Below are 15489 nucleotides of genomic sequence, written 5' to 3' on the forward strand. Positions count from 1 at the left end.
TCAAGAAGAACTGTGGTGGCCTAGAAGCTTACGCTGCTACAGAACCACATGCTAAGTTGCAACAAGTCCCTAAGCAATCCTATTTAATCATTCTGGTTTGGAGCAAGATGTTGAATTGGATGACCTCCAGAGGTCTCTTCTAAATAGATGGAGAGGTTCTTCCAGCAGCCTGAGCTTCTGGAGATACTTCACTTGTCTATCCTGTATGCATGCAATAGCACCACATCCCTATACCCGCTTCAAGATTCAAGATTCCTGCTTATTTTCAGAGTAATTTCTAATGTGCCATGAAGCTGTCTAGCTCTAAATATGGTGCTGCCAAATAAGAAGTATCTCAAAGTAGCTGGTGGCTCTAATTCATGCCAATAGACTTATTAACATTATAAATGCTAAGGAGCTACACAGACAACAGATGCAGTATGCCTTTGTTTTCCTCTAAGTCCCAAGATTTAATTTTTACAGACATCTATTTTTACTTTAAAGCCAGTTAACAGGAACAGCCTCTTCACTGTTGCTGATGTAGAATTAAGATGCAAGCTGAGAACAGGATACCAGATTCTGAGTGACAGTGTATATTGAATAATAAAAGAAAGCCTCAGAAATCATTTTATTCTCCTCTCTGTGACTAGTTTCTTGTGTGATACAGAACCCTCAGGATATGTTTTTCCAGTATTACATGCTGAACTTCTTGTGGATACACCTAGAAAGTGGCTTTGGGTTGTTTTGTGTTTGTTTGTTGCTGTTTTTTATATGTGAGTGCGTACCTGCAGATTTTTAAGATATTTAAGAATGGTAATTATTATTTCCTCATACACAAAAAAAAAAAAAAAAAAAAAAAAGGTACCTTATCATTATTCAAGATACATAATACTAGGTATTCAACTGGGGAAAGTCCCTGACATCTCGCTGATGTATAAGCAAATGACAATATCCTGTGCATGAGGATATCCTTCTAAACACAGCAAGTGCCCCTAGGATCTCAAAAGCTTTCAAATAAGCTTCAATACATGAAGTCACCTATTAAGTCTGAGTAACCTCTGCGGTACAGACTGTAGAGCAGTGCATAAGGAGTTAAAGTGTAGCAATCAGTACCACAAAATACCTCAAAACTCATCACCATTGAGCATGTTCGGAAACAAATCCTTTCAAAGTAGAAAAGGATGAATATCCTCCACCATTAAAAAAAAAAAAATCCATCAAAATCACAAAACAAGGCACCTAACACCCAACAAATAAGAAGTTATTATTAGAACAGGAAAGCAGGAACAGCCTTTTCCTGTAACACCCTGATTCAAAATAACACTCTGCCCTTTCATCTCAGCAATCCCTATGTACTGAAGACTAAAATCAGAGCAAAACAAAACAAACAAAACCAAGAAATGCTTTCAAGATAATTCACATTTAAACCTCAGAGCTGAAGCTTAAATTAACAATGCTGAAAAACAAAATGATGACTATTCAGAAACAGGATCTCCAACTCAAACTGTTACACGTAAGTAGTAGAGAACAAGAAGACTCTTTGCTAGATTTACCAGAGAAGAATCTCAACAGGGTATTCTGATGTTGTCTTTTACAGACATACATATCTTAACAGAGTATCTTCCTAATGCTGTCACTGAACATGACGTACAGCCTGTCAAATCATATTTCAACTCCCTTTGAAAAGCAGAAATTGTTCTTTTATAAGATCTTCAGTCAGGACAGACTAAAAAAGATCTATATTTACTTACAACGGTAGCGTAAAACATCCTTGTTCCTACCAGTTCCTTTGGTTGAAGCATGTTTAAAATGAAATTTCCTGATGATCTGCACTTCAATACCCATTTATTACAGATTTCTTCTTACTATTTCTTATATATTAAACAGGAGTCTTAGTTTCCTTCTTTGGATTAGAAAAATAGAAAGTTCTTTTAATTAAAAATAATGCAACACCTTAATAGAATGAATTTCAGATAACTTCTTTCAGCTGCATTTAACCAAACCTCAATGGGAAGAACAAACTGTTTTAGTTTCTCAAAAAGCATATCTGGCAAAAACAGTTTCCTACAACTGGCAGATAGGGGAACAGACTACTTGAGAATTGCAATGACCAATCTGTCATTTATGTGTTTTAAATTCCATGCTTGCTTTCTTATATCAGTCATAAAAACTAAAATTAGTAATACAGATATCTACATGGAAAACAAATTTTCCTACTACACCTGCAAGGCAGGCACATATGGTAGGATTAGAGAACACGAGAGAGGAACACACATGAACTCAGTGACTTGCTTTGTTGATAACTTAAAAGTTATTCCACTGAAGTTAGTATCTAATCTTCTACTGATTTCACCACAACCAGGACCTCAGCCATAGTTTCTATGTTCTACTGAGAACTTTGCAAAGAAGCCAGAAAACCACCATAAATAGACCATAATTAAGAAACCACTTGTTACATTCTGCATGAAGACTGATTTTCTAGGAACTGACCATTCTAGGAATTAACCATTGATTTGGTTGGGTTAACACAGTATCCAACTGATTATTCAATAGAATAAAATATTTAAGGATGAGAAAAATGGCAGGGGTAAGCTAAATCACAGCTATAAAGCTCACTACAGGAAACTTTCCTAGAGAATGGAATACTCAGAAAGCAAGACTAAGAAAATCACCTCCTGATGAGCAGGCATTAATTTTACAACATTGTGCTATTAAATTGTTATTTTAGCCTCCCTTCCAAGTACAAAATGTATTTGCACGTCTACTGGCAAGAAGTTCCACGTCATTTGTAAAAATGTCTCACATTATATTTTTCAGATAGAGAAACCTGCAATTGTAACATTGCCTATAGCATTTGCCCAGTGCTTTAACATACAACCTGATTTTAAATCTGTATGGAATTAATTTCAGTATAAATACACACTTCATATAATCTTCACACACTCCCAGAAAATCAGTATTTGTTAAGCTGTAGAATACAGCACTTTTTTGTTGTTCATTTTTGGTTTGTTTTATTTAAACCAAATTGATTTCAAACATTGTTAAAAACGTAACAGATGAATTTACAGTTTAAATCACATATATAAGTAAGTTTGCTGTTTCACTAACTGCCTTAAGTGAGACTTTCATGCCTCTAACCTAAATATGTATCACCTCAATTACTAAAACAATCTTTTCTGAGGCTTCAGTGGCATTTTGAGTAAACTATAGCTTTTAAAGTAATTTGTATGTCAACTTTCTAGATTTGCTAGATTTAACTCCACACATAGGCATAAACAATATTTCAAATATTTGTATTACTGACTTGGATACAGACAATTTTATGGTTTGAAGGCCCACTTTCCATTTGAAACCATCTTGAAATATTTTAAAGGTAATGCATACTAACCTTAACTGGCACATGCTCATAGCAATTGCACTGCTGGAAATAAATAGCACATCTTTGACTTACAGCATTAACAGGAAACAGTCAGCTCCCTAGTTTTTCAACCGGATTGTGAAGTTAATCACCAATATTAAAGAGGTGTTTGAAGGTAAAAATGTAAAATACGGATTAATGATGTAGAAAGATTTGTTAAGCAATATATACATGTGTATTTTTTCTTTTTTAAAGAAAAAAAGAAAGAAGAAAGGCAAGAATCAAATATACAGGTTACAGCTGGGGCTCTGAACCCAGCCAAACTACTCCACACAGAAAGCTCAGCCAGACTGCAGAGCAGTTTTGGCAGAGGCATGAAACCTCCTTTTAAGTTGGCATCATAATTTCAGCAGAACATATGTGCCACCCATCCAACGCTTCATGACAGTACCCCGAGCAAGCTAGAAGTGTCACTTCTTCAATGAAGAAATCTTGCTACCACCAGAAATTCCTCAAATGGGGCATACACTAACTCAAAAGGAATAACATCTGCTGACATTTTAAGTCACGATATGATCAACAATGGATTAAGTTTACTTCTGACTCTCTCTGTCTTGTTGACACTAAAAAAAAAAAAAAGACATAGAAGACATGAAGTATTGCCTCTGACCAAGGAAACACTACCTGCTTCTTCATAATTTACCTGCACTGCTTTAGTAACCAGGTGCACTGCTGTTCAAGAAGCAAGACCCATGCATGTGCAGCATGTTTAAGTACACGGTAGAAGGATTCCAGTTTCAGAATGGACAGACTAAACATAATATTCACCATTCCCCCACCACAGGAAAGACAGATGATGAACAGAGAGAATGGATTAAAAGAGAAAACAAGACTATATTGGTCCATGCGACTGACAAACAGCCAGAGACCATTATTTGCCTAAATACTGTTTTGCCTACTTAAAAACTAGTCCAGGAAAGTTTTCTTTTGCCATCTGTTTCTTCCACACTGTTCTTCAAAGGAAAATTATCCAGCTCCTTTCAAAACATAAATGCAGGGATGAAGAGTTAGGGTGTAAATGAAATCTCCAAAATTCAGCCATGAAATTTTAGGCATGGATAGGAAAAGAGAGATGTATCTCATCTTTTTTATATCACAAGTATACATCACTTACAAAAAATATACAGTTTTGAGGAAACACAGCTGCCTTACAGCTTGAGGTTCTTCATGGCACAAGTTTTGTGAGTTGAAGCCAACTTCAAGGCATTTTAAAATATAGCCTAGAAACGTTCAGACATACTGTCTTTAAAAACAGTGTCTGCTAATGAATGACTTGCAGATATTTCATTTTCTTTAGCGTTAGGCTAACAAAAAAAAAAGTGCATACACCATTTAGTGGGGATTGTAAGGAAGAAATTAAGTATATAATGCTCAAAAGTCCCGAGTGAAGACATCTGAAAAGGCTCTGAACAAGATTTTCTGGTTAGTGTTTTGCAAGGTGTTAACAAGCACTATTGTCTTCTGAGAGTCACAAAAAGGACTGTGTTTTAAATGACGCACTGCATAACAGAAAATGATATAGCTGACACAGGTAAAAATATCCCTACACAAAACAAACGAACAAAAACCAATTAGCATTGTTCTTCATATTTTCAAAACAGGTTCCACTTTGGAGCACATAGGACAGGGCAGGTTTCTGAGTACACTTTATATACCCATCCCACACCCCTCATCATCTTTTGGTGGAGCTCATTAATTTCAAGAGTGCCAAAAGTTGCTTGTTCAGTACAATGCAGTTATTAGAACTACTAACTTTGCAACTTAAGGGTCATGGCAGAGAACCCTTTTTGTGTTCTGTGACACAAAGCTGAGCAGGTTTCCTGAATACTGTATTTATGGCATATATAAAAGGGCTGATCTAAAAATAAAACCATCCCTTTTATGAAGGATTAGACTTTATTTAGATCTTTGTTTGCTTCCTTTCTCTCAAAGAACTTCCTTCCTCATCAACTTCTCACAATTCTTTCAGTTTCATGTCACCTCCAGTAATCCTGTATGGGTCACCAGCATTCCTCATCTAGAGCATTTACATTCCACACGAGCTGTTTAAAACCTGGTATGATGACTAGAATTGTAGCAGATGACTAGCTGCTCCTTGTTCTCTTTATTTACTCAGGAGGTTCAGATGACAGCTTCCTATAAGCCTTCTCTGAATCACAGAGGTTGGAAGGGACCTCTGGTCCAACCCCTCCACTCAAGCTTTCTGAAAAACTTTAAGAAGATAGTCAAGGGCACTTGGTACCAACCCTAATATCATGTGCCTCCTCTACAGTAAGCAACTCTTCTCAGGTAGGTTACACTTCTCCCCTCCCTGAAACTAGGATATGCACAGTGGTGGGACTATTTTATTTTGTCTGGATGTAACAATTACATCAGTATTTCACATCCACACCCCATTGTTCCAGGACTAGGGAACTGCAGTGCTTTGAACATATAGTCTGAAACATAAATGCTGTAATTTTTATTTTATTTTTTTTTAAATCCTTTCATCCTCCCTTTTTACCCTTCTTTGTTAAACCTGCTACAGTTTTTCTGCCTTTGTTTAAAGTGTTACAGCTTTTGTCTTTAGCACAGGAAGGTAACCCTAACTTTTATAACAAGCAAAGTTACAAACTGCCTAATTGCTGTTACCATCTGCTTGCCCTGACAAGAGGAAATATATTCTTGATCTAATATAACAGCGTACTGAATAGAATCCCAGGTACTCAAGTAGGATTTTTAATTTTTATGTAACAATTTATGTTACTACATATTTCATTTTATGTAATATACTGTGAAATAATGATGTCAGGCAGAAGGTACTTGTATTGTTCCACGTTTGGTTTCAAAACATTCTTTGACCCTGTGGCAGAGCCCATTTCCTTAAAGCAGCTCCTGCCCCATGCTGCATATCCTAGCCATGCATAAGGACTGCCTTGCTCAGAAGCTTTCAACCTCTCCCCACAGGCTTTCTTACAGGTGCCTGCCGACTCCAACTGTGCAGACAAAACTACCAACATTTCAAAAGGACTGTATCAATTAAGCATTGTGAAGAAAAACACTCTTTAGCAGTGCTTCCTACCTAAAGAACTAGAAAAAGTCCCTATCACATAACAAATCATGACTTTTCTTTTCCAGAAAGAAATCTATGGTTGCTTTCCTCTCCCAAAACCCAACAAAATCTCCCAACTTTGCAGCAGATCTTAACAACCGGGAGACTCCACATTTTTCACCTCAAGACAATCAAACCACAGGACAGCAAGACAGGGCACGACTGGTATCAATGTAAAACAGAAGCATCAGCACTGAAGAACTGCACAGATCTTTCTACTACCATTGTGTTATGCTTTAGACAGCTTACATTTTTAAAGAAAACTGAAGGATTTAGACAAATGCTTAATTAGCTGATTTTGGTATAGAATAGAAATGAATTATTATTCCATTACTGCTACCGAAGACATAAAATTGCAGAAGCAATCTACTACCCAAAAGTAAATGTAATCTCAATGTAGTGTCACTGTAATGTCAGACAGTAGAGTTGTATAACAAAACTAGAAGAAATTCATAATATTGCCAAACCCCATCCCCTCTTTGCCTCAGAAAGAGCATTAGAAGCCACACTGAAGTTCTTCACTTGTCCCATTCTACGAAAGCAATAGAAAGATGTCAAACTCACGATCCATAATGTTCATTAATGTACAGGGGGCTAGAAATATAAATGAAATTTGCCTAAGATTAGGCCAACAGAACATGCTTTTTTTGCCTGTTAGATCCAGTTAAGAAAAGCAGTATGATTAAAATGGAGCTTGTTAGTTTTCAATAAAAATATGACCAGATCACATTTATTACTGTGACTCAGTCTGTAATATTTGAAATCCACAATACATCTGTGCATAAGATATTTTTCCTTTTAGAATGGTAAACAGTAAAACAGACTGCCAAATACACCCAAATCCCCAAAAACATGCATCAGTGACTCAATTCAGCCAGTCTGGGCTATTACAATATAGAATCTGATACTGCCAGCTTTTGTATCTGAGACAGACACTAACCTGATAAACAGCTAACAGGCCTTAAAGAGCTGCCTGCACTGAGGTACATCAGTGGCCAAGAGCAACACATGTAGGCTCAAGTTGGGAAGTTTAATACAGATCTTGCTGGCTTGGTAAGGGTGGCCAAGGATTCACCTTTTGCTCTCTTCAAAGAGCTACCACTAGTAAACCTGAACTTCTGTGATTCCATGTACCCTTTCAGTAACACTGATGATGTGTAAGCAAACTAGCCAGATAATTAGACATTGTGTCAAGTACCCATGTTTGGTCTGGTGTTCAGCCTGTAGCTGGCATGTGTAACAACACTTTAACATTCCCTTCCTTTCTTAAAATTAAAAAGCAACACAACAAAACACCATTCAAAACTTTCTGGTATTGGAGTTAAAGAGTTTGCATATTACCAATCTTCAAGTACTTGTTAAACAGCAAACATTCAAGCCTGCTGTGCTGCAAAAAAGTGAACTGTAAAAAAGAGAAAGCATGCAAGGAAGAAACAAACAAACAAATCATCCTCTTCCAGGATCTCAAGCACAAAAAAACAGCTGGCAAAGAATTCAGAGAATTCCAAGGAATGACAGATTCCCTATTTGTTTGCTTTCTTCCCATCACTGTATATGGTGATTAGACCTACACTGGTAAAGTTTTTTGGGATAATAATCGGAGCACATACTAATCCAATTATGATGCTACAGGATTTTCTTAAGATTCCTGAGAGTTGTATTGTTCATGGATAGATGACTAAGTAATTGGGACTATTTTTTTTTCCCCTTTTATTTTACACAGAAAGCATTTAAGTGGCATTTCAATTGTGACATTTGCTTTGCTTTATTCTTCCAGTGAAGAACAATGAGAAAGGTCACTCTTTCAATGTATTTGAAGAGACAGGAAGTCAGTTTTTGTTTTCAGTTATTAACTTAAATAGAGTTGTGAAACTATAAACTGCATTTACACATCTGTCCAGCAAGTTATTCTTTTTTTTTAAAGCCACAGAAGCTTAAGAATCATTCTTTCTGCAACATTTAAAAAGTTACCCCAAGTTATCATTAGTTTCTCCAAGTTTTACTTCATCTCTTTTTATTACCATCCCCACGCCAGCTTCTTTCTTTTTTTTAAAGCTATTTCTAAATTAACCACTGGCTGTGTCATTGAAGAGTTTTCTGGTTGATTTCACATTTATTTTAGCACCACAGAGTCAGTATCTTACTCTGCAATCATTTCATGTTTTCTCTGTTTTTACCATGGAACTGCGTTGTATTGGATCACGTGACAAGGAAAGTCTTCAGGCATTGTCACCGCCATGAAGTGCACTTTTCTACACTTTTTTTTTTTTTTTTAGTTGGACCTTCTTGATGAAGCAAATGCCAAAGCTTCTCCCCTCTTGCATGATCTGGCATCGCTCGTCAACAGATTAAAGATCTGCAAATCAGCTACACCTGGCATACAGGCTCGCTGGCTGGAAGACTGCAGTGGTAGATACAAGAGATACCTGAGGGGAAGCATCAAGTGCAAATTGGTTATGGGCCTTACAATGTGCGCAACAGGACCAATGCATTTGAAAAGATGATTTGTACAATGCTGAGTTTAAATTCTACTTTAAAACATCACAGGAGAGCACGCGAGAAGTTGTCTTAACTAGAACATGCATGTATCTACTGAAAACTTAGCTTCTGCAGGCACGTGTACCCAACAAGCCAAGCAAATCTATACGCCTACTTTGAGGTATCTTGTCCCATTCCCAGATACGGTGCTCCAAATACACCTGAAATATTTTACTGCTTCAAACTTAAAAGAAGCTGTGGATTAAAATGGAAGCCACACAACAGGCTTGCAAACACAGTAAATTAAGCTGAAAAAAATAAAAAATAAAAAAAACACTCAAATCTTATCTGCTCCTTCTCCACATAATTCTCATTGCATACAAAGAAGAGGTGTATGTTTCACTCAGAAGTAGCACTGCTGGCCCCATTTTGGAAAGTAGTCAAGTGCTGCTCTACTCACACTTGCAAGGTCTATGTAATCTCTGCAGCTACCTTCCATTATCAAAAACCACCAAGGGCAACTCCAAAAAAGCATTTGATTCTTTAGAATGCTTTTGGAAGTCAGAATAGGTAGCTAATTCCCTTTAAGAACACAGACTCTGGGTCACATTTGAAAACGGGACTTCACACCAGCTTTTTTAGCAAGTGGGAGGGTATAAACATCCCTTTTCACAGCACAGGGGCTTTCTGTGGGAAAGCTTAAGCCACCGTGAGGCATCAATGACAGCGTAGTAACAGCTAGGGAACTAAATTAAAACACTTCTCTCTCCCACAAACGGTGATGACTGCAAGGCAGCCAAGAACTTCCCTGCGGATCTTGGAGACAAAAAGCGTCCCTGCTGCCTACCCACCATTGCAGCCAGCTCCCCACATGCCCCTGGGCCCCACTGAGGACACAAGGCCTGTCCCTGCCTCAGGGCCTCCTCAGCCCCCCAGTTTCAGCAACGGGGCCCGCTCAGCTCCCCCATTTCACCATGGGGACCCCTTCAGCTTCTTCAAGCGCCCGCAGCCCACTGGGCCCCACGTCGCTTCTTGGGGGGCTTCACCACAGCAGGGCAGGCCCACCCGCGCCCTGCTGCCACATCCCCTCACCTTCCACCAGCTCGTCCAGGCTGGTGAGCTTCTTGCTGCCGTCGATGGTGTAGATGGTGCGGACGCCCTGGGGCAGGTTCACGTTGTCCGACAGGGAGCGAGTGAGCTCGGCGAGGAGGGCGTCGAAGGAGCGGAAGCGGTCGGGGGAGATGGCGTACACCAAGCCCTTGAAGTACTTGTCCCCATTGCGGTAGAAGCGGGCTTTGCGGGCTTTCTTCTCCGAGCTGAGCGCCTGCAGGGTGCGCGTCCGGTAGAGGCTGCAGTGGGCGCTGTGCGCCGGGCTGGGGATCAGCCCGTTACCCCGCGGCCCCCCGCCGCCGCCCGAGCCCGAGCCGGAGCCGCCGCGGCGGGGCCCGGCGCGCTGCTGCCTCTTGTCCCGCTCCTCGAAGTGCTCCAGCTCGATGCTCCGGCTGCTCGCCATCGGGCTGCCGAGCCCTGCCCCCGCGCTCGCAAGGGCTCCGGCCGCTTAATTCAGCATCTCCCGCCAGGAGGGCTGCGGCCACCTGCCCCGCAGCCGCTGGCTCCGCCGCTCGCCGCCGCTCTCCTCGCACACAAAAGCATCCCTCACGCCTCGGCTCGGCGCCTCCCGGCGAACGGCGGCGCCGGGGAGGGAGGGAGCGAGCGCACGGCGGGGGGCGGGAGGCTCGGGGGAGCCCCGCGGCCGCGCCTCCGCGCCGTGCCCATATGCGGGCTCGCACAATGCGGAGGATGTCGGGCGCGTTGCTCCCCGCCTCGCTCAGCCCCTTCCCTGCCGGGGAACCGGGGAGGGGCGGTCGACTGGGCCGCTCCCGGCCCCGCCACCGGCCGCCAGTCAGCGCGGGGAGCGCCCGGGTCCTCCGCGGGCAAGGGCGCTGCTCGCTCCCGCCTCGCACAGAACGCGACCGGCGGCCGCGGCCCCGGCGGGAGGAGCGAGCTGCGGCCCCGCTGCCGGCGGCCGCCGGGCCCTAGCGCCGGGCGGGCGGGAGCAGGGGCCGGGCTGCCCGGGGCCGGGGGCGGGCGAGCTGTCCGCCATGGCACCGGGACAGCCCCCAAACGGGGCGAGAGTGACGAAGCCGTGAGGGACGGGGGCTCTACTGGGAGGCGAACGCGGTCCCGGGGGGCCGGTGTCCCTCAGGGCGCCGCTCTGCCCTTCAGGCGGCGGCACCGGCTGGCAGAGACTGTCAAGGTGCTGCCGGCCCCTCAGGCGTGCCGGTGGGGCCGCCGATAGCCCTGGCTAGTCACTAGGCTGAAACCGCAGGCCGCTGTCTTTTCTGTGCGGGCCTCCCGCAGTATATGTTCGCCAGGACAGAGAGCTCCACATCCCTGTAAGTTTTAGTAATAGGACTAGAAGGGATGGCGTCAAGTTGAGCCAGGGAGGTTTAGGTTGGAAATGGGGAGGCATTTCTTCTCAGAAAGAGCAGTCAGACGTTGGGACAGGTTGCCCAGGGAGGTGGTGGCATCACCATCCCTGAGGGTGTTTAAGGAAAAGGTGGATCTGGCGCTTAGGGATGTGGTTTAGTGGGTGATATTGGTGGTGGGGGGTGAGTTGGACTAGGTGATCTTGGAGGTCTTTTCCAACCCTAATAATTCTATGTTTCCCTTCTTTTGTTTGCCGATACCACCATGGCCTCCATTTACCTACCCGCCATGTTTCCTGCTCTCGTAGAGGAAACAAATCAGCAGTAGCCCGGTGGTAACCTCCTCAGAGGTAACCTCCTGAAGCAGCTTTAGCCCAGAGTTTCCCCATACGGCTTTTAAATGTTCCCTATGTCGCTCAAGTCAAATTTACTGTAGGTAGAAGTGGCCTACAGATGCATCGAAATGGATGCAGGTTCAACTTTTATAAATAATTTTGTTTAATTTTCAACTAAAACTGAACATATTTTCTTGTCTTGACATAACGTATATTTGAAAAAAACAAAAGGTGCTTACAACTAGGTACAAGCTTTCACTTTTTTTTCAGGTCTTTCTCTTGCTTTGAGAAATTGCAGTTTTGGTACCTCATTACAGGTGGTCCCAAAGTCTGCTCTTTTGTCAGGTCCCATAAAAACCTTTGTACATTCTCAGTGTCATAACTTTGTACATAACTCAGTGTCAAAAGGAGGCACTCAGTTTGATCCTTTGTGTTGCAAGTGTAGCTTCTGCACATTGAGCTTTGCTATACAAAAAGTAAATTGGGAACTGAAAGACGTACAGGAGAGGTTTATGAAAGTCCTTTTCATGCTTAGGACAGAACTTAGCTCAGTAGAGAGAGATGTTCTGCAAAGCTTAGATGTGGTTTTGTGTCTGCGCATAGTGGGAAAGGTAAGAGATTTGCTTATCTGGTTTTGTTTTAGTAGTTTTTGAAAATAACTTGCCATGCTTCCTATGGTTATATTATCTTTCACGCCTCATATTTTGAAGTATCATTAACTTAAAGCACTATCTCACCATTATTGCTGGAATTATTACAGAGTGGAATAAACATCTAGCTACAATATTCCTAAAGGCAATACAGGGAAAATGTCAGCAAATCTCACTTTTTCTTGAAGTATCGACTTCAGTGATGGCTGGAAAATTCCATAAGCAAAAGGAATTGATGAACAACAGAGCTAGATTATCCCCTTGCGGTAGAATGAACAGAAGGAACTGAACCAGGGAGTTTTGTTACAGCTGGGGCTCAAATAGGCTACTGAGAGCAGAAATACAGACCATGCCTAGAAACTACAAGAGTCAGCGACAACTTCCTAGACTGCTCCTGTTGTGTGGCTTTTAGTCCTGTTTCTAGGCAAAGTTAGAAAGTTCAAACTTGCCTGACTAACTGCTCCAAAGTGGATTGGTGTCAGCTGTGAGGCTGCATTATTCCAAGTACCGTTTAATGCTACCACATTGCATGGGCATGTTTCACCTTTGTGGTTGCGGAACAAGTCAAATTAATCATTTTAAGTCTCAGCTGAATGTCATTTGGACAAACTTTTTTGTTTGTTTGTTTTTTCAATTTGCCCTAAGGCAGGCCACAAAAGCTCAGGGACACTTAACCTCCCCCATCACACACTTTCGATCTCCTACCAGCTGTTAACTGTTGCTCAGCAGGTTGTAGAGGATTCATGCAGGCTAACATGTAAAATATACATATGAATTACTATTTAACTGTGGCTGTGACTGAATTTAGGTTAGTGAGTTCAGTGTCAGGACAAACAATTTACTAGTTTTGGGTTACTTTGCTGGGTGGTAGTATATGTCATTTGCAGGACTTGCTCTGATTTCTGCATGTGGAGATGAGATGAGGGGAAAGGATTTTTATTTCTATAGTAAAGTAAAATTAAAAGGGAATTCTTATATGTTTAACAAGGAAATTTCCCTCTCCTCTTCAAAGGGAATTCCTGTTACAGCCTGTTTTATAACATCTTTAGAACCACGGTGTTTTATAGAGCATATAAACAAGAAAATAACTTCTGGCCTGTAAAAATCAACTACTATGTTAAAAGGCTATTTACGGAGAGGTTGCAATTAGAACTGTATGTATAACTGTCAAGGAAATGCCTGGTGACATCTGAAGCATGTTTCTACAACTTGTCTTCTTCCTTTTTGGTTCTCTGCAGATATTGTTTGTGTTTTTAAGAAGCTCTCTAATATCTGTGTGGGATTGGTGCTTCTATTCATAAATGTGCCTTTTCCTTGCCACCTCATTTTCCTTAAAGAGCTATCTGTAGTCTAACAGATGTTTTGAAAGTATTTCAGAGGTGAGGGACAAAACCCCAAAACAACTCAATTTGCTGCTTAGTTACATTTGCTTTTATGCATGAGAAAAACAGTATGCATAATGCAATCTTATATGGAATTGAGCTATGCAATCCCATTGTCTTCTTCCCGCTTGATCTTTGCTAATAGGGTTCATAAAATAGCAGTTCACTTATAAGCATGCAATGTTACATGTATAATTTTACTTTGGTTATAAACTGAAATCTCCTGACAACATAATGAGTTTATCATTCATTCTTGGGATATTCTTATTCTCAGAATAAATATACATTTAACATTTGAAGACAAAGGAGCTTCCAGTTTTAACATCCACCTAATTAATCAATTCTCCTTTCTGTTTTGCTCTTTTTTTTTTTTTTTTTTTCCACTTGCTTTAATGAGATATGCATAACCAGTTCGTGGTTTAAATCTCTCCCTGCATCTAAAAGACACATGAATAAAATCTTTGTAAAACTAATCTTGAACTTAAAACACAGAAGTGTAGAGATGGAAAGGTGCTCATGGTATGCTCTATTTCGATTTTCTGTACTCAGGAAGACTCAAATGCACTGAAACCATTCCCAGCAAACATTTGCATGTCCCGCTTTTAAAGCCACTTCATGGGTGAGATTTCTTATCAACCAGTAACATGCTCAAAGGAATTATTTTATTAATATCCAGTTATTTTCTCTTAGAGATTAGCATTTTCCTATAGAACTTCTCTAGCACTTAGCTTTTATTCACCAGAATCACTTTTGTCCCATTTTGCTGTCTTTGATAGCAGAGTGGATGAGAGGAGAAGGATGCTGCCTTCCATCCAGAGCCGTATGAATGAAGTTGTAAAATTCTCAAAAGAAGTAAATACTTCATGTAAACCTAGTCTTTGTAATATTGTGAACATCATGGAAGATAAAAATTACCCTCCAAATAGACACCTACTGAAGCCAGCTGGGATCTAGATCTTTTTGTGCTGCAGTAAAAATCAGTTCCTGCTTGTTGTTGCTTAGTGCCGTGAGGTTGTGATCCCCACCCATTCAAATTTGAACTGATTAAATAAATAGTTTATGTGTCTATGATGTGCACAAATGCCTAATTCCCAGAACCTGTACTGGTGGATTATATGAAGAGCTTTAGGTTCCTTTTCCTATCAAATCCTCCAGATGTGATCCAGCATTGCCTTGAAAAGGGAAGTTTCTAAATAAAAACGTAAAGAACATGCAGCTGAAAGCTTAAAAAGGAAGAGGCATTAGAAGAACTGTAAATCATACTTCTTCATTAGTGAATCTGCACTGCAAGACATTTGTTAATTTTTCTTTTTTTTTTTTCTTGCCAACTGTTTAAGACAACTACATTAATTAATATCAGTCATTTCGGCTTTGCATATGACAAGCCAAGGTTAATCAGAGGAACCCCAACTACCTAATACCACTGCAACTAGATAAAAATAAAAATACATTATTAATCTTATTGAAGAGTAGAGCATTAGTCTGTTATCAGATTATATATCTGAGAATACAAATAGAAATACAAAAATAGACATTGTAATGCAGTTACCAATTTAACAATTCAGCTTACATAATTCAAAAAAAAATACTAAGACATTTTGAATATGGGAGTTAACAAGACTGTTTGGTATGTTTTATAGGAATTAAATACGTTACATATTCTAAGATTAGGATCTCAGCATAATTTAACTCCAAAAAGCAACAAAATAGATAATTTCAAGAGAAAA

The 15489-nt window shown here is 40.7% G+C and overlaps 1 protein-coding gene across 6 annotated transcripts in view; it reads right to left on the reverse strand.

Annotated features, from left to right (window-relative positions):
• Positions 1 to 10962, reverse strand: part of DCLK2 (doublecortin like kinase 2) — an 84952-nt gene extending 73990 nt beyond the window's left edge. For 3 of the 6 annotated variants that reach the window (XR_004750516.1, XM_035325422.1, XM_035325425.1), the window contains exon 1: positions 10059 to 10960. Coding sequence is in view for 4 of the 6 variants with exons in the window: in XM_035325422.1 (XP_035181313.1) it covers positions 10059 to 10479 (421 nt within the window). In the remaining 2 variants the exon portion in view is untranslated. Of the gene's footprint in view, positions 1 to 10058 lie in introns of all 6 variants that reach the window. The other 3 variants (XR_004750517.1, XM_035325423.1, XM_035325424.1) reach the window with 2 other exon arrangements.
• Between the last annotated feature and the right edge of the window lie 4527 nt (positions 10963 to 15489).

The sequence above is a fragment of the Oxyura jamaicensis genome, chromosome 4, assembly GCF_011077185.1.
Source record: "Oxyura jamaicensis isolate SHBP4307 breed ruddy duck chromosome 4, BPBGC_Ojam_1.0, whole genome shotgun sequence".
Taxonomy (NCBI): domain Eukaryota; kingdom Metazoa; phylum Chordata; class Aves; order Anseriformes; family Anatidae; genus Oxyura; species Oxyura jamaicensis.